This window comes from Varanus komodoensis, unplaced genomic scaffold (assembly GCF_004798865.1).
Source record: "Varanus komodoensis strain SLA01 unplaced genomic scaffold, ASM479886v1 scaffold11, whole genome shotgun sequence".
Taxonomy (NCBI): Eukaryota; Metazoa; Chordata; class Lepidosauria; order Squamata; family Varanidae; genus Varanus; species Varanus komodoensis.
The window spans coordinates 26,858,480-26,878,288 of NW_025335317.1; the positions used below are offsets into that span (position 1 = coordinate 26,858,480).

The 19,809-nt window shown below is 41.7% G+C and overlaps 1 protein-coding gene across 8 annotated transcripts in view; it reads left to right on the forward strand.

Moving 5' to 3' along the window:
- IDE (insulin degrading enzyme) overlaps positions 1–19,809 on the forward strand; it is a 105,439-nt gene that overhangs the window by 4,350 nt on the left and 81,280 nt on the right. For 2 of the 8 annotated variants that reach the window (XM_044420672.1, XM_044420674.1), the window contains exon 1: positions 8,398–8,539. The exons of 2 other annotated variants lie outside the window; for them this stretch is intronic. In XM_044420672.1, the coding sequence (XP_044276607.1) occupies positions 8,412–8,539 (128 nt within the window). In that variant the 5' untranslated portion in view covers positions 8,398–8,411. Of the gene's footprint in view, positions 1–8,084; positions 8,227–8,396; positions 8,602–19,809 lie in introns of those variants that run through there. 4 more of the 8 variants (XM_044420675.1, XM_044420679.1, XM_044420673.1 and 1 more) reach the window with 4 other exon arrangements.

Below are 19,809 nucleotides of genomic sequence, written 5' to 3' on the forward strand. Positions count from 1 at the left end.
CTCCCCGTCTCTCTCCCTGGACAGGTCATCATACAGGGCGACCAAGGCAGATTCAGTACCGTACCCGGGTCTGAAGCCAGACTGAAATGGGTCCAGATAATCAGTTTCATCCAAGAGTACTTGGAGTTGTCCCGCCACCACCCGTTCCACTGGTCTATAATTGGTGGCCATCTCTGGATCCAGTGACGCCTTCTTTAGGACAGACCTGACTACCACCTCCTTTAATATCCCTAATTAGGATATTAGGGAAAGAGTTAGAAGATTGGCAAAATATGATCAATAAATTTTGTAATGGGGATGAGGAAAGCAAGGAATACTAAGAGGATTAGGTATTCTGAATATTAAATTATATTATGAAGCAAATCAATTAAGATTATTGATCTTAATTATTATTAATTATATCTTTTCTGTGGTAGCCATGCATCTTTGCAACACTCTCCCCGATGCAGCCCTTTATACCAAATATCATATTGCAGCCTGATAAGATAATATGGGCAGAGATAGAACAACAGGAAATTGAGGGATCTTTTAAAAATCTTTTTCTTAAACAGGATGATAAGATTGTAAAAAAGAAAGAAAATAACTTTTTTTAAAATATGGTGCAAATTTGGGAGAAGTACAGGGAAGAATTTATGCTGACAATCTCACCAGTAGTTCCAGTCAGAGAAATTAGAGGATTTCCAGAAAATTTGAGAGATAGCTTAAGAAATGTATTAAAAGAAAAAAAAAATATTTAGGGTAAAAGACCGGATGGAGAAAATGGATAATATGGAAAGGATAATGGCAATATTTGGAAAAGAAAAATTACCTAGTTTAATATTATGGACCATTATGGGACAATGGACTAGAGAATGCTTGGAGAAAAATGGTAAGTGTAGATACCTTATGAATTTGAGGAGATTGTGATGTATAGGGAGACTCAAGGTAGTATGCAAACAAGGAGGATTATAAGTGAAATATATAAGATTTTATTAAACAGGGAAGACATAAATGATCTTTTAAAATTTCATGTAAAATGGATTTAAGAGAGGATATAGACAAGGAAGAATGGGGAAAATATGGGATAAGAAAATATTTAAAAGTATTTCAATTGGAATTAAGGAGTTTGTTTATTGACTATGTACTAATGAAAGGATGTTAATGCAATTTTGGATGGAAGGGGGTATTCCTGAAAGAGCAGAATGTTAGAGCTAGAAATAAAGAAGAAAAAAATGAAGAAGAAAAATATTATACAGCCATGGTCCTTGTGGAGGAATGTATGTTGTTGTTTTTATACATATAGGTTCTTTGTTGTGTATCTTGTGTTGTCTCTTTTTTATTGTATGGTGTATTTTGTAATTGTATTCTTTTAAAAATAAAATTTAAAAAGACTAATTCCCTCAGAACCCTGGATAACCAAGGAGACCTTTAAAGGCCTCCACACACAGAGCAGTCTTGATGTGGTGCTGAAAAGATGGCAAATTTAGTGACAGGTAGGCTGTATCAAGGAGATCAAAGATATATGGCCACCACAGAAAAGGCTGGAAGAAGTTACTCCTAAGTCACTTAGGCCACCTGAGCCTCAAGTGACAAAGATGAGTCGAGGAGAACTCCCAAGCTACAAACTGCTTCTTCAGAGGGAGTGCCCCATCTAAATCAGGATGAACACCTCTCCCCTATCCAGTCAGAGGCACCATCCACTAACAGCATCTCAGTCTTGTCTGGTTTGAATTTCAGTTTTTAGCCCTCATCCAGTTCTTTATTGCAGTCCAGCACCAGTTTAGAGCATCCACAGCCTCACCTGCTGACAATGGAAAGGAGAAATAGAGCTGCATGTCATCAATATATTGATAGCAGCGCACTCCAAAACGCCAGATGAACCCATTCAGTAGTTGCAGGTAGAAGTTAAATAGCATAGTAGCAGAACAGACCCCTGAGGAACTTCATGCTGAAGAATCCACAGGCTGAACAATATTCCCCAAGCACCACCTTTTGGAGACAGCCCTCCAAGTAGGAAAAGAACCACTGCAATGCAGTACCCTCCATCCCTAATTCAGGCAGTCACTCCGGAAGGAGCCAGTTTAGTGTAGTGGTTAAGAGCGTGGGACTGGGACTCAGACGACCTGGATTCTAGCCCCCGCTCAGCCATGGAGCCAACTGGGTGACTTTGGGCCAGTCACAGACTCTCAGCTCAACCTACCTCACAGGGTTGTTGTTGTGTGAATAAGATGGAGGAGGAAAATGATGTAAGCTGCCTTGAGCCCTTTGTAGGAAAAAGGCAGGATATAAATCCAAAAATAAATAAATAAAAGGATACCATGGTCAGTGGTATCAGAAGCTGTCAAGAAGTCCAGCAGTGTCAACAGGGTCACATTCACCCATCTCACTCCCAACAAAGATAATTGTTGAGGGTGACCAAGGCTGTTTCCATGCTAAAACCAGGTCTGAACCCCAGTTGAATTTATTTGCTCTCTTGTGGACCTACCTGCAAATTTCCCTGAGGCTTGGCTGGACAAACATGGGTGGATAACAGACAGCAGGAGGTTATGAAAACTGGTCATAGAACTGGAAATAGATGATCAGATCAGACCCAGAAACTGCCCGCCCATAGACAGCTAGTACTTGTTCCAACATAGGGTGGTGACTGACAGTAATTTGTTATTTGATTTGAGCTGGTGATTGCCATGTTTATACACACCTCTTTTGTCCCACTGCCATCAAGCCAAACTGGTTCTGTAGGCTTTTGAAATAAGACAATATTTGGAAGACCTGTTCAGTAAAGGGGAGTGCTGTGGAAGGGTTTACACTATGACCTTTCAAACCACTTTAAACTCCCTGGAAAAGCAGCAACTATTAACTCACTTGAGAATATGTTTTACCAGCAAGTCCTGTTAGTGAGCCACTAAGCAACATCCCCATTTCCCAGAGGTGGTTAAATAGGAATTATAGGGGTACATATTCCAGTTTGAAGGGTACCTTTTTCATTATATAACAAGTTCATAGCTAGGTCTCTTGATGCCAATGAGAGTCCCCTGCCCAATTGCTAATTGCCATACTAATGCAGGTGTGTTATTTATTTTTTTAAAATATTTATATGCCGTCCTATTCGCAAAAAAGCCTCAGGACAGCTTACAATGTCAAATATAACATAAATGACATAAATAACATAAATAAAATTCCCGACCCACAATATCATGTGCAGGCCTTCATGCCCTTACAAGGCTTCACAGTGTAGGACATACCTGTTTGGCTAGCAGTAAATCCAGGCAGGCTGGTCATGTCCCCAAGTGTTATCAGTGTAACTGGAGTCTCCACGCAGTCAGGGATTAAGAGGAATCCCTTCCTGGAGCTCCCAGCCCAAACCTCAGGCAGCCCACCTTCCCAGCTAAGTCTGGGAACCACCTGTATTCAAATGTGCCAGTCAGCACTCATGGTGGGAATTTCAACCCAATAAGCAGCTGTCATTGCTACCTGATCAACAGAGGTATATTAGGGGACTCAACTATGTGGGTCAATTGCCATTTTGCTGTGATTGAATTTTATTCTCAGGAATAAAACAGTTTTGTATCTCTCATTCTTGTCATTCTTAATTGGGCAAAATGCACCAGGTCCAGGCCCCTTGAGTCCTTCAACTGTCAAGAGTGAAGTCTTATGCACATGGTAAGTGGTACCCCCAGAAAACTAAATTAAAGCAATCTGAATTACTGAGGTTAGGATCTTTATCAAGGTTCAAAAGCTGTTCCTTTTTCCAATTCATGAACTTCCTTATATTATTTTTAGATCAGTGTTTGAGTTACTATTCAAGATTAAGGACAGGGATAAAATCCTAGATATTATAATAATTATATTCACATTTAAGTTGTCCACAAAGAATATAAGATTGGAGGGTTTCATCGGTTATGATTCTTAGGTGCATGCATCCCACCTTTGAGCAGTAAAGCAGTTTCAGGAGCTTCAGTGCTAAGTCAGGATCCAATTTTCTTGGAAGTCAAAGAAGACATACAGCCTTTCTGCGATAGAAGAAAGACTAAACATAAGATGAGGATTCACAACATTAGCATTCAAATGGGTTCACTTCCTTGTTCCAGAGAACCCATGGTGCCATAGTATTTCCTGTAGGAAAAAATGTTGGCTCTCTGCTTCTAATCAGATCCACTTCCAGCACTGACTTCCTGCTATATGCCCAACCTCACTTGTACCCTCCTGTTGCCTAGTGGAGGAAGAAAGACAGGTCATCTCCTCCCATCAGTTGTGCCTTCCTCAGCCATTTTAGGTCCCACTGAAACACATCACTGGAATGTTATCAGCTGTCAAGTATCTTGGTTAGGTCTCAAGGGGTATTATCTCAAAGCACCCAATGTGGATGCCTCAAGATAAACTTGAGGTGGGGACTAGCCACATGCAACCCCCAGCCACTGTTTATGCTGCCTGCAGAACTTCAGGGATGCCTCACCCACCTTTCTGCCTGCCCAGTGAAGAATTCAAGATTTTAATGAGGATCACTGGGATGGGGGCAAGACCCCTTCCTGCCCTAAGCAATACTGAAAACCAGTTTCTTCAGTAAATGTTAATGACACAGCTTTCTAGTTCATGTAATGGCAAAGGATAGATGGTTCATAGAGGTCTGCAGATTGTGAATGACATAAATGCAGGTGTTTGCATAAATTTGCACGATATGATGCATGAATCACAGTCTTACCAGTCATTTTTTCTTGGATTGTGTTGCATGAGGACTGAATCATCCTTAATACCTTAAAAAGATTTGAAAAAAGGCAAAAATGTTTGGCTATATATCTGCTCTAGACACACCTTTATGAGACTAGTGCATGAGAGATTAAGAATTTATGGTTATTAGGGGTTTTTTGTTTTGTTTTGACAAGGTTGTCTGGGACCTCGGGGCAAGGCAAAGCAGGAACTCAGAGGAGTAGAATGAAAACTAGAATCTCTGAACTAGGACTTAAGTATAGAATGGAAATGGGTACAATTTTATCAGGGATCTAGGGGGTACTGGCCTGGGATGAAAGCCATAACAAAAAGAATTGACACTAACTTCTAAATCATGGCTGAAGATACCTATATAAACTGTATCCTTATGAGTAGTCTGGCCCTTATCTGGAACTGAGTGTGCTTATACTAGAGGAAATGTTAGGACAGAGAGACTTGCTCCCTCTATGACATGCACTCTCAGAAACTACAATTTCCAGAATTCCGTAATTCCTATGGGAAGGAGGAACTGCCAAGCAGCAAGAAGGAAGGACAAGCAGCTTCATAATCAGGAACACTGAAATCTGAAGGGAGAGTATACTGCTGATGTTTATAGAATTCAAAACATGAGTAAATGACCTCTGGTCTTGAATAAGCTCAGAAGAACTCTACTCATGGAGGGCAATCCATTTGCAGACTTCTGCATCCAGCCTTGGTTCCCCCAATGAAGTTTATTCTCCAAATCTTGTTTTTCATAATTTAGCTCAGAACCCTGGATGGGTTACATGCTTTCCCTTTGCTTTCACTGATCCTGATAATTCAGGTCCAAAAGGAACTTGTTAGTTGTGTTTTTAGTACAGTGCCCATATCTTTCTTCCCATAGCTTTTCATTATCTTACTGGTCTGAGAATTCTGCTAGATTTTTTATAAAGGATTTTTAAATCATCGTATAAAGGATTTTCTTAAAAAGTATATTGTGCTGATACTATCTCATAAGAGCGAGCTGTAACTGGTAAAATCTCTCACATCTTTCCATCTTTCACCCAAACTTGAGAGTGACTGAGGGATCTTAGAACCCCCCTGCTGCACTTTTCCTTCTCCCTACCACTGATAATCTATTGGTGAGAGGATAAAGAGCAAGATATGGGTCAGATCAGACTACAAATACTTTTGAGTTACACCTTCCAACATAGATGTGGGTTGGCTTGCTGTTTGATAAGAGTACTGGCTACTATTAGGAGTGAGAGAGAACATAGGAGTTTCTGATGATTTTATTTTTAGTAGTTAGGATATCTTGCGTGATATGTGACTAAGTTTCAGCTTTCTATTCCAGAAGTATCATAGCAATTGTCATATCCCTATCCTGTGTGTCTTTATATATCATGTTCTATCTAAAAGTTAAACTGTTTATAATATGAATATATTATTTTGCAACAATTGTTATGCAAAACAATATGGAAGAGGCATATCAATAAAATACAATAGTGATAATCTTTATTAGGATAGGAGAGAACCATATTTAGAAAACTATGATAACAGTGGGATAACTGTAACAAAAATTCTATTTTTGTTCAATTATGTGCATTTTCACATTAAGGCTAAATATTAAAGTAGTTAGATTATCATATCTGGTTTATTTTTAATGTCGATGGAAACAGCATCTGCACTGCAAGAACTATTAACCTACTAAGCTTTGTTTTAACTTGATGAATTGTTTTGTCACCTGTAGAAATGTAATAACCTTTTTAATGACATTTTAGTATAAACCAATTATAAAATGAAAGCAGAGCTGCACTAATTAAAATGCAAAGTTCAGTTTGTTTTTATCTACATTTATCTGTGTTAAATTAGTTTATTCTAATATGACTAAGAGCATACTACAACAATGTATGCTGTTGTAAAGCATACATTTACTATACTTGTATACAAGAGCATTCATTAGCCCTTGGGCCAATACAGTGGAATTTATATAAGCTTAATAATAAATAACAACAAAAAAGTCTTCATAGAAAACCAAATCTTTTGGCAGGTCTTTATCAGTATCTTTTCCCAAATCTCACTATTAAGAGATGGAACTTAAAATGAATGGAAGATGATATATTGATGATATATTGCAAAGACATCCTTAGCAATTCATGAAGGTTTGCTTGTAAATTGGGTTGTGTATAGTTTTATGCTTTAAAAAATACACACCATAATCCTATACTAAGGTACTTAAAATTATGTACCAAACCCCTGAATTCTGTCACCAGATTTCAGAGACAAGGGGAGGACTCATACCTTCTTGCCTAGCATGGACCTTTTCAAGAAAATTCTAAGTTTCCACCTAGTTGTAGTGAAAAACATAAAGCTGGATTAGATAGAAATCTGATCTAATCCACCAATTTTGTGTGTTAGAATACATTTACTGAAACCTACGGAATACAGACATTGAATATATGCATTTGCACATAATATAATTCAGAAGCTAAAAGGAGGATCCTTCTGCAATCTCACATCTAGCCTATTTTTGCAGTCTTAAGGGATACATTTATTTCAGCTTGCAAAAAGAAAGCTGAGATCATTAGTCCGACGTTCACATCCAACAATAGCTTTTGCCTTGTATTGAATATGCAAGTGCCCAATTCATGCAATATAACATGGTGGCTGCCTTGAGGTCACTTGCCTACGGATCCTATGCAGTGAGGTGCACTGAAGCCCCCTCAAAGCAACAGGCCACTATATGCACCCATCTCTTCAAAAACTTGAGCCATTGAAGGATTCAGTAGGCAAGCACTGAAACCTGTAGACAGATTTATTCTTTTGGCAGCTGATTTTGCAAACACTAGCCTACAGTTCAGCCTTCCCCACCAAGTGCCCTGTGTGTTTTGGATTACAGTTCCCAGGGTTCCAGACCACTGGTCATGCTGGCTGGGGATGATGGGTGTTGAAGTCCAAAAATCTGGAGGGTACCAGATTGGAGAAGGTTCACCTAGTTCTAGTAAGTTGCCTGCCAACACTCATGCCATCTGACACAGACTTGAAGATTGGCTTAGGAAGAGTAGGGGTCCTTTGGCAGGGGTCCCGGTCTTCCCCACATAAACTTCAATCTAAGGTAAATCCAGTAGATGTTAATGGGACTCTTCGAGGTAAGCGAGTTTAGGGAGCGCAACTGATCAACTGCGGCCGTTAAGAACTTGTGCATCGTGCACAATGTGTCACTTCCTTTTGCACAGCTGTCTATTAGGAAGTGAACTGGAACTTGCTCCCAAGTAAATGAACAAAGACCTGCTGTCTTAGGAACAAATGGTTTGTTTTTCTCGGTAACGGGATTCTCACGCACGCCCGGTAGAGAAGGCGGCGAGCAGCCCAGCAGCCTTCCCTACCGCAGCAGCAACAAGCGCTTTCCAGGCCCCTTCTTGTGCAGCTCTTAGCTGCAGCCAGGCGCCTCCCGCCGCGTCGCTTCTGCGACCACCGCCCTCTGCCTCCTCCCGGTTCCCACAAGTAGGATCCCCTCATCCCCCGACAACAGCGGCCGCGTTGTTCGGCTCTTCTCTTCACCAGGTAAAAACGCAGCGTGCCATGTTCGGGTCTCAGTCGGGGGAAGAAAAAGGTGGGAAGCCTTCCACTGGGTGGCCAGGGTAGAGAAAATGGCGCCTCCGCCGGTCAGAGGGTTCAAAGGCGGCTTTTTCTCGGGAGGGAGGCGCGGTTAGAGGTAGGCCGGCCTCCGGCACTGGCAGGGCCAGGATATGCGGCAACGGCTTTTCCAGCTTGTTTCTCTTCTCGGCAGGACTGTACCGTTCTCCAGTGGCTTCCTCAGGACTCATTCTCTTCCGTCTCGTGTGTTTTCGCTGCGACAGCCTCTCTGCTCTCCCGGGTATAGTCGTGGTGCTCCTCGCCACGCGGCGGTGTGTCAGTGTCCAAACGCGGGGACGGGTGGTAAGCGGTGGGTGGCGTCGTATTGCCCCTGGGGGGTGGCGGCGTGTGCTTGAGTGCGCACCCCCTTTTGTTGCTGCGTACCAAGAAGGTAATGAGACGAGTTTATTGGGGTCTTTCTCCTCCCCCACCCGTAGCCAGCTTTCTTCTCTGGTTGTGTAACAGGCGGTAAATGTGTGTGTGACATTGAGCCCTATCTGGGAACTGGTGAATCAGCGTTAATGTGCGTTTGCTGTTGTGAGGAAAGGTCAGGCGAGTCTTGGCTCGGAGGTGTTTAAAAGGGAGCTCGGGGCGGTATTGGCCACTGTCCCCGCTTTCCTAATCTATGAAATGTGCTTGTACAGACGGACAGATATGAGTGGGATACTGCTGAGGAAGGGAATGAGAGAAGCCCATATTTTTGTTCTGCGATGAAATTGTAGCTGTGCTAGTAGCTGTAAACAAGTAATAAGCGTAAAAGTGTTAGCGTAGATTGCTGACTCCCTCCGCTCTGCCGTGTATTTTGCTAGGGGGTCATATTTGGTAGGTAGAAGTGAACGTTATGTCGATCCTAAACCGGTAGACTCAGAAGAACTTGGCAAGCAAAAGATTGGGCTTGGTAGTACAAAAAGTATTGTTGGCTTGTGTATGTGTTGTATTGCAAAATGGATTGGATAAAATAGTTTTCCATTCCATTAAATTATGTCTTTCTGTTCCTTTGTTAGAAGTGCACAGAATGTTCCTTAGATTTTTGTTACGCCCATTTTATTTTGGTTAACTGTAGTTTCTCTTGGAGCAAGTGTGATGCTTTTATATGTTAATAGCAAGTAGTTCTTCACACTATGTAAAAAGCTATTCTAATGCTCACTGCTTCTGTAGAGGATTAAACAGTAATGCTTATAAGTCTATCATGTAAGTTTTAATACAGCAAGAGAACTTTATTAAGGAGGACGAAAAAATTAGAACTGCTAGTGCAGTGTTACACTTATGAAAACTGCTGGAAACTTTACTAAGTTACTTCAGGGGAAGAATTAGCACCTCTTCACTATTGTGGAGTTGATATTCCTGCAGCTGTTTTCCGTTATAGAAATCTGATTACTTTTATTAAAATCCTGTCAATGGCTTTGCAAAAATAAATTTAATAGAGTCATTAGGGCTGAAATTCGATCCCTACTTTTCTAGGAGCAACCCCATTAAACCCAGCAAAGCTCACTTCTAAATAGCTATGTATGGAATTGTGCTAGCAATAATTGAGTACTTGGATGTGTCGTAGCTCAGTATTTTTTCTTATTAATGCTTTACTATTATTATTATTCCCAGAGATTGGGACTTTAGGCAGGTAGTTTATTATTATATAAAAATGAAATTCCCATTTCCCCTTTTAGTACTACTCATTTATCAATTGTTCTCCTTTTATATTTGTATATAATTTAAAAAGAAAAATGTATATTATGAAAAACAAACACTTTTGAGTTATAGCTAAAATTTGCAGGATTGACATCCCTCTAAGGCAGGGGTGGGCAATTAATTTTCCTATGAGGCCACATGAGAAACTTTGACAGTTGTTAAGGGCCGGACCAATACACTTACAGCTCTGCTCAATATATATCTCTGTAAAAACAGTAAATGAAACATTACAATGATACAATGAAAATGTGGAGCACAGAACAACACTATTTAATGAATATTCACAAAAACATTAACATTACATGAAAAGCAATAAATTCAATTCAATTTTACTTATATAGCACAAATTTACAACATGTAATCTCCCAGCATATAACATAGTAAGGTACAGACCTTACGAATTAGAACAGAGAAACAGAAAACTCAACAATCCAGGTTGCCTTTGGATTCCCTGTAAATGCATCCAGCTTTGTTTGTTTGCATTACCTCAGTGCTTTTTGTTGTTGTTGTTCAGTAAGAGAAATCTAGTCTGTTTTGGGCTTCAACAAGCGCACTGAAGTCAAGTTGAATATTTGCCAGTGACCTCATGTGGGCCAGTCAGGGTCAGCCATCTGGCCGGATGTGGCCTGCGGGCCGTACAATGCCCAGGTCTGCTCTAAGGTGTGGCCCAAGTGGCATCTAGGATTGAGTGTACAGCTCAAAAAGCAGCTATTTATAGGCTGGACTAGTGGCATTTGTGTTTAGAGTAGGGAGTGGGAGGGCTGCCTTGCTCTTTGGAACTGACAAGCAGCAAGGAAACTTGCACTTTTGCAAGCTGAAAAACGGGGAGCACACTATGTTTGCAAGCAGGGTTGCTGTTTTGTTTTGTTTGCCTTGCTGCCACCTTCATGCAATAAATTCAGTAGCAGGGTAGGTGGACTAAAATCAGACATGGGATGAGCTGTAGGTTAGCTGTAGGTTGACCACCCCTGCTCTATCACCTGAAAGAGATCAGGGTCCAGTATGTTCTAAGTATTCATTTTTGATGTTTGAGACTCATCCTCAAGTCCATTGTCAAAACCTTTATTGAGTGCAAAGTTCCATCAAGCTGGTATAATGCTCACCTTTACCTTTCATTTCCACTGTTAATTGGTATATCTAAATTTGGAAGAATAGCCTCTTTCAGATCAAAATTTCTACTGCTAACCAAGTATTCTAGCTGTGTCAATTAACTTGGGGTTTTAGATGCCCCTAGCCCATCTGGTCAAAACCAAGATGTTAAACAGTGTTTCAGTTGCAAGTATTTCTGTATAGCTGTAGATGGGAGTCCAGATTCATTTTGGAGTGCCCTGAAGATTTTAAAATGAACATCATAAGCTCATTTAACTGGAGAATTTCCTTTTGGGCCCAACTCTGCCATGTCACGGGTTTGGTACTAATTCTAATTTACAGGTTACTATGCAGTGTAAGCTTAGCATAGGTCTTTGTCAAAAAGCAGGATTTGTTCTATAATTGCAACTCATAGTTAGACACAATGAGGCAACTATTGGTGTAACCAGTTTAAGTAAAATAGAAGAATTTGGCAATGCACAAAAATTGTTTACTAAAGTATTATTCAATACCAGGGTGGGCAACTTGTGCTTCTTCAGCATTTTTCCCTTACAACTCCCATCAACCCTCACCATTGACTATGCTGTCTAGGGCTTATAGGAGTTGTGGCCCTCCACATTTTTTGCCTTACAACTTGCCCATGTGTGTTAACTTGGGAGGCAGGGAGGGAGGGAGAGACTGCTCCTAAAGGTTGCCCATCATTTTATTTCAAATGTTTTGGTTGTTTCTAGAATGCTTGAACACATTTTTACAGTTCTTACGTTCTAATTTCTTGAAATCTTAATATGTACCCAGCAATGCAATAGTAAGTCAGCAACATCATTGTATAACTCACAAACTACCGAACTTTGTAGCTGTATTCCTTTATTGGGGTCAACCATTGTCCAAGCTCAGGATTTTATGTTATTTCTCATTGATCAGCATGGCTACCTTTGTTTTTGTTTCTGTCTAGATCCACATATTGGGACTCTCTTCAGGATGGATAAAGCAGGTTCTGAGCACATTTATGAAGGAATAAAACTTCAAATGTGTACTTACCTGGGAGCAAATGTTATTGAATTCATAACAATTTATTTCTGCTTAGGATTACACAGTAAATATGATGTAATCCTGAACCTGTCCCTTCATTCATTGATCTCTCTGTAGCGCCAGTTATTTTCCTATGCATGGGTCTCTGTAACAATGGCCAGGACTAGCCTCAAGGCATTTTGCTGCCTGAGGCAGAGCAGTAACTGTTGCGTCCCTATCTGTCCCAAGCCCAAGCTGTATAGTTGTCCTCAAAGGTAGTCATATATTGTTTTGTCCCTTGAAGCAGGGAATCCTGGAAGCACCTCTTCAGCCTCAAGTAGAAAAGACAGAGGGGTGATATGATAATACAAGTACCTCAAAGGCTGTCACAAAGAGGAAGGACAAGATCTCTTCTTGCTCATGCAAGAGTGCGAGACATGGAATAATGAACTTAAGTTAAAAAAAACCTGATTTAGACTAGGCACCCAGAAGAATTTCCTCACTGTCAGAGCAGTATGACAATGGAACCTATTACTTGGGGAGACTGTGGGCTCGCCCTCACTGGAAACATTCAAAAAGCATTTGGACAGTCAACTAAATGATATGGTGTAACTTACCATCCTGCTATAGCAAGGGGTTAGACCTGCCTGATGGCCTTCTGGCCTCCTCCAACTCTACTTTTCTATGATTCTTCATTCCCTGGCAGAAAATCCATTGATAATACATTAAATAATAGTTTGCTCCTTTTTCATGATGTTCCAAATCAGTTTCTGAGTCAGCTGCTTCAAATAATCTTGTCTCCTAAAAACTTCTACATTTGTAAAAAGCGATGCATGGATAAGAGAGCAAAGGGAAGAAAGGTTCAAGGGAGAAAATTGACTTTTTGCATGTGGGCAAAATGGCAGTTAGTTAAGGGAGATGAGATGCAACAGATCATCAGAGCTCTGTTACATTTATTTCAGTAAGTGCCATGTTTCTTCAGTTACATGAAAAGCAACAGATTTTATAATAATTTTCTGTACAAGGGACTTCATAAAAGTCTTCTTATGTCACAGTAAATTTAAGATTCTTTAAAGTGCCATAAGACATGATTTTTAAATGCAAAACAGCAAGAAATCCCTATGGACCTTGCACATCTATTCATCTTTCTCTATTTTATTTTATTTAAAATATTTATATGCCGTCCTGTCACAGAAGCCTCAGGATGGCTTACATAAATGAAATACAATAAAATAAAATATAACATGAATAAATTATTGACCCACTCTGGCTGCAGTTAAAAACATACAGGACACAATATTAACACTTATTAAAATATTGCTGAAATAAAAAGGTCTTAACCTGGCGCCGAAAAACAAATAACGACGGCACCAGGCAGACCTCTCTGGGGAGTGCATTCCATAGGCTGGGCACCACCGCAGAGAAAGCCCTCCTCCGAGTACTTACCCTCCTAATATTCTTCACGGAGCTTCCCGAAGGGTCTCTCCCGCAGATCTCAAGGGGCAGGCGGGCATATATGGGTGTAAGCGCTTCTTCAGGTAACCAGGACCCAAGCTGTTAAGGGCTTTATAGGTCATAACCAGCACCTTGAATTGAGCCTGGACTTCGATGGGAAGCCAGTGAAGCTGATAGAGGACTGGGGTTATATGAGAATAACGCCCAGTCCCTGTCAGCAACTTGGCTGCTCTGTTTTGCACCATATGAAGTATCCAGACTGTCTTCAAGGGCAGCCCCACGCAGAGTGCATTGCAGAAATCCAACTGGGAAGTAACCAATGCATGTGTCACTGTCGCTAGGTAATCTTCCTCCAGATAGGGACGCAGCTGATGGATTAGCCTAAGCTGAAGGAAAGCGCTCCTCGCCACCGCAGTCACTTGGGCTTCCAAGGACAGCTCCGGAACAAGGAGCACTCCCAAGCTGTGGACTCTGTCCTTTAGAGGGAGTGCAACCCTGTCCAGGGCAGGGTCCAAGTCACCTACCCACGAGCTTGATCCACCCACCAACAGGACCTGCGTCTTGTCTATAGCAAACCCCTGGTGCCAAGGAAGACCAAGTACCCACCAGAGTCTAGCCATATGGATCATGCAAAAAGGAAGTGCATTCCACAAAGATGATTGTGGATCCAAGGAGCACCAGACACACTCAAGCAAGCCGTGTGCTTATACGTTACTTTGCCCCAAATTCAGACACTGCGGCTCATTCAGATCCTATGTAGCATTTCTGTTTTCCCCCAATGTCAGGGACTTGGGTCACCGTGGAGGAAGCAAGGGAGACCTCTGCGGCTCCATTTGACATGTGAGTAGCCAGTGCACCTTTTCTTCCTTTCACCAGGGCTTTGCTGGCTACAGTGGTATAGGGCATAGGCATCATTATGCAAGAGCAAGTGGCTGAGTAAGCCTTTGCAGAATCAGGCATACTTTGGGAAAGCCAGGTGACCATGGTGAGATAAAAGGCAATTTTGGACAATAAATATAAGTAGCAGACTCTAGACAAAAAGGTGATAGTTTCCCCTCTAGTTAAAAAGCTGGTACCTTCATGCTACTTGCACTATTAATTTACTAAGAGAGTAAATTTAGTAAAGACTAGTATCTGCCAGGCTACTGAGTCAGACGGAAGAAAGAGGTTTGTATTATGGCAGATGAACGCAGTTAGGGCAACTCAAAATAGCCCCGGCCCATGCCCCTTTGAGTCTTTTATAATACCACTGTTTGGACATTGCAGTAATCCTTCAGAAGTGCTCACATCCCACAATTCAAGGGTTGATCAGCCCACACATTGCTAAGGACACCACTGTTACACCTAAATAGGTAAGGTTGTTCCCTGATCTTTAAAATGAGGGTTAGTGGATCGATCTGCATAAATTTGTGAATGTCCAGAGAGTGGTATAGAAATTAAATAATAAATAAAATTGCTTGTGTGGAATTTCTGAAGAGAAAAAGCATGCACATAATTCTCTGAAGGGAAAAAAACATGTTTCTCCAGCAAGGAGGAGCTAAAGGGCTAGATTTTGCAAGCATACTGTGAATGTTCAGTCAGAGCCAATACTAATACAGTGCAAAGTAAGAGGTCATCCAGCTAGCTTCCCACCCTGCATTGGTATGTCTTTGATCCCTTTGTTTGTTTTGTTATAAACAAGAAGGACTTCTCTCAGGAGGAAATGTTTCTTAACTCCTTCCCTCCAACATTTTGGAGCTATGGCTTACCAGAGAGTGAACTTACTTTGTTGTGGCGGCATTGAGAATGAAATAATACATCTCTTCAGCTTTCCTTCTTTGTCTTCACTCCATATTACCATCAACTAAATGTTAAAATAGTTTTGAATAATTACTGTAACTCATTTTGTATAACTATGTAGTTTCCCAGAATTTTCCTTACTGTAACTGTCAACTCCTATGACAAACATAGAATCAACATGAGTCAGAAGGGGTCTCCCGGGCCATATAGTCTGACCACCAGCTCGATCTGGCTTTGCTCATGAAATCCCCAAAATGTGGTTGTCCAAGCTTTCCTTGAATGCCCTCAGTGATGGGGCCTCAACCACCTTTCTTGGAAACTCATTCCATATCCTAGGGGTCCTAACTGTCAGGAAGTGCTTCTTGACATCCAACCTGAAGCCTGGTTCCTTAAGCTTTGCTCCATTGGAATGTGTCCTGCCCTCCACTGCAGGGAGGAACAGATCACGCCTTCCTCCACATGACAGCAGTTCACACATGTGTAAGTCACTAAAAGATCCACTCAGAGTCTCCTCCAGGCTGAAGAGACCCAGTTCCCTCAGTCTCTCCTCATATGTCATCTCTCCTAACCCAGTTATCATTCTTTTGACCCTGCGCTGAACCAATTCTAACCTAGCTATGTCTTTCCTAAAATGTGGAGCCCAGAACTGGATGCAGTACTCCAGTTGTGGGTGCACCAGAGTCACACAGAGCAGTATCAATACCTCTCTGGATTTGGAAGCCAGGCTACATCCAAGGGTGGTGTTTGCCTTCTTAACCGGCACATCACACTGCTGGCTCATGTTCAGCCTGCTGTCGACAAGTACCTGAGATCCCTTTCACAAGTGCCGCTTCCCAGCCACTTGTTCCCCATCCTGCACAAGTGACACCCCATTCCTGTATCCCAAGTGCAAGACCTCAAACTTTACCCACGTTGAATGCCATCCCGTTGTTCTCTGCCCACTTCCAAAGGTTGTTCAGATCTTTCTGGATCTGGATCACATGTTCCTCGGTTGTGGCCACTGCCCCCACTTTGGTGTCATCCACAATTGGCACTAGTTTCAAGACATTTTGCTGCTGAGGCAGAGCAGCAGATGCTGTCTCCCTGTCTGTCCCCAGCCATGGGTGTGTAGTTGTCCTCAAAGCTAGTTGAATTGTTTTGACCTTGAAGCAGAGAATCCTGCTTTGATTCCTTGTGTATCAGTGTAACATAAATGGAACTTTTCTCACTGTTACCAAATCAATCATAGAAATTGTGTAAAATACTGCTTTAAGAATAAATTAACAGCTTATATTTATTAATAGTTAAAATGGTCCTTGAAGGCTTGAAAGTTAACATTTTCTTGATGAATGGAATAATTCAAATCTTTCAGAGTTGCTACCTTAGTCTCTTTTCAAATATATAACTCTCAGGTTTAAAGATGTTTTTCACTGCCTCCCCCTCCACATCTATACTGTGCAATACCCAAAGATTTCTGTGTGGCTTATAGCAGTTCATAAAAATACAATAAAAAGGATAAAGTGCCACAAAATCTTATCAAAAATTCAAACATTGTAAGCCAAAAAAGAAAAAAACAGCTTTTTAAAAGTACAATGAAGAATAACCTTGTAAAAAAATTTTGAGTTGGGTAATCGCCTCAATATTATTATTGAGATACCATTTTTTAAAAATTGTCTTAAAGCAGAGAACAAAATAGTACTTTTCTTAGACCATTTGTACAGCTAAGTACTGATTCTGAGAAATAATCTTTTGAGTCATACAACATGTTCTTAGTGCATAGTGGTCTTTGGATTACCTTAGGTATTGGATGCAGCTGGCCCAGAACTGCTGTTGGGTTGGCATGAATGCCCACTCTCTTTTTCAGGTGTGGATGTGTAACTGAAACCTGTAAAGAGTGCAGAGGCATCCAAGTGGCCTAAAGCATTCCAGTATTGTTTTGTCACTTTAGAGAAGTGGTCCATTTGGATTGTATATGTGTTCCTCCTATAGTACCATCACATAATGTATAGTTGGACAATAAATGTGTGCTCCATTTGTGGGATATGTTGAATCAGACCCTGTGTTGCTGATTTCAGATAAGGTTTTTTTCTTGATAGAAGTATATTTATAAAATACTAACTAGAGTTAATAACATCAGGGAACAAATGGCATCATGCTAGCAGAATGGAAGAATGTTAGCACTTTGTCTTTGATCAATCACTTGAAAAAATAATGAAAACTGGATGGCTTTACCCTCATTAAGTTAATATGGTTGGATGACTTGGCCCTCGATAAGTTAATATGTTCAGAATGAGAACAGAGGCCATGATTTTGTCTGGTCCCTGCTGATAAATGCCTTCTTTAGTAAGTGGTTGATGCCCTGGCACAAGGCATTTTTCCATGCTAACCTATGCTTAGAAGCTTTCTCTTTTTATCCTCTGTCATTGGAATATTGTGATTGGTTATTGTGAGAATGGAAGAGACAGTGGAAAACTTGGAAAGACCAAAATAAATTTCAGCTCAAAATAAAATGTATGTGAAATTTACTGCCACATGAAAATGTGGTGGGATAGGGGGAAGGCTCCAAAAATCAGATGGAGGGGTCTTCTGCAAGTTTGAGCCCTTCCTCTTGCAGAAGGATGATTCTGTTTCTGGCCCAAGGAAGAGAGGAAACAAGGTAAATGTGTACAAAAATGTATTTTATAATTTTATCTTTCGGGGAGTGGGGAGGCAGTGGTCTTAAGAATGGAAAGGGGTGAGCACAGGTACTACAAAGATAAAAGTTAAAATCAGCATTTTAAGTTGGGCCAGGAAATTGACTTTGGTGCCCATTCAGCCAACAAAATACAAATGTAATGTAGTCAGTCATCATGTGGACCTGTACTGGACCAACTACACTTTCTAGACTGGTTTTTAAAGGCAGTCTAATGCAAAGTACTTTAAAGTAATCCAGAGTTCCAGTGTAGATCTGCAAAGTATGACTGCCAAGGAGGTGAGTAATGAATGAGTGAGAAATTTGTTTGATTCACATTTCAACTTACAAATTCAGTTTGCCACGACAGCCATTCCCTGTACTTGTGCATTTCTGTCCTCTTTACTTGAACCTAGCAGAAAGCATAGAAGAATTTTATTGTTACAAGTAGTGAAGCTAAGGGGTCTCCTTTCTTATATTTCCAATTGAAAGCAAGAAAGTTTGTTATTTGCCATTAGATCCTCTCCAACTTACAGAGAACGTATGAGTGAATGTCCTCCAAAATGTCCTGCCCTTGATCCCTGCACAGTTCTTGCAAATTCAAGGATACACATTTCAGTAACATTGTGGAACACACTGTCAGGTGCTAGGAGAAATTTAGTTTTGTGATCTTCATGTTAAGCAATATATATGCTTAACTTGAGTATAGTTATTCATCCAAAGTCAGTAAATGCTACAACTTTTTCTGTGAATTAAAATGGATTGTTCTCCAAATCTGTCATAGCCAAATAGAAGTTCCAAGTTAGGTCTTAATCATGGGATAGAAAATGTTTTCTTATATAAAAGGCCACTGGGGTGGTCATGGGCAATGGACGTAACAGCGGTGGGGGCTTAACGTGTCCACGTAGAAGAAGGAGGGACAGATGGTTGACACCTGTCCCTCCTTCTGGTTTTGCCCCCAGCCAGAGGGTTTCAGGTAGTCTTGTCAACCGCCCCTCGGGCCTGATGGTGCTGCTGCTCAATGCCAGGTCGGTCAACAATACATCTTCCCTCATCCATGACTTGATTGTGGATGAGGGGGCCGACCTGGCTTGCATAATGGAAACCTGGGCGGGAGGGGGGGGGATGTCGCCTTTTCAAATGTGTCCGCTCAGGTATCTGGTTCAGCACTGTTCACGCCCGGAGGGGAGGGGAGGGGGGGTCGCTTTGGTTTACCGAGCCTCCATCTCTCTCACGGGACTTCCGGTCCCTTCGAGACCAGGGCTGGAGTGCCTCTACTTGGTGTTGGGCGACCGAGACAGATTGGGGATTCTGTGGGTGTACCGTGCACCCTTCTGCCCAACAGTCTCCCTGCCTGAGCTGACAGAGATTGTCTCGGACCTGGTGTTGAGGATCCCCAGGATGTTGGTCCTGGGAGACTTCAATCTCCATGCCGAGCCTGGCCTGACCGGGGCGGCTCAGGTCTTCATGGCCTCCATGACGGCCATGGGGCTGTCTCAACATGTCACCAATTCGACCCATGAACGTGGACACACTCTGGACCTGGTTTTCTCGACGGGACAGGAAGAGGGTGGTCTGAGGGTGAGGAATTTATGTTTGAGTCCCCTGTCATGGTCAGATCACTTCCTGGTGAGGTTTGTGCTTGAGAGCGACCCCCCCCCCCACAAGGGTGCGGACCCGATTGTGTGGGTCCGCCCCCGGAGCCAGATGGATCCGGATGGATTCCTGAAGGCCCTGGGGGAGTTTCCGGCTGACAAGACTGGTGCTCCTGTCGAGGCTCTGGTCGAACTGTGGAACGGGGAGATGACCAGGGCTGTGGACACGATCGCTTAGGAGCGATCGTG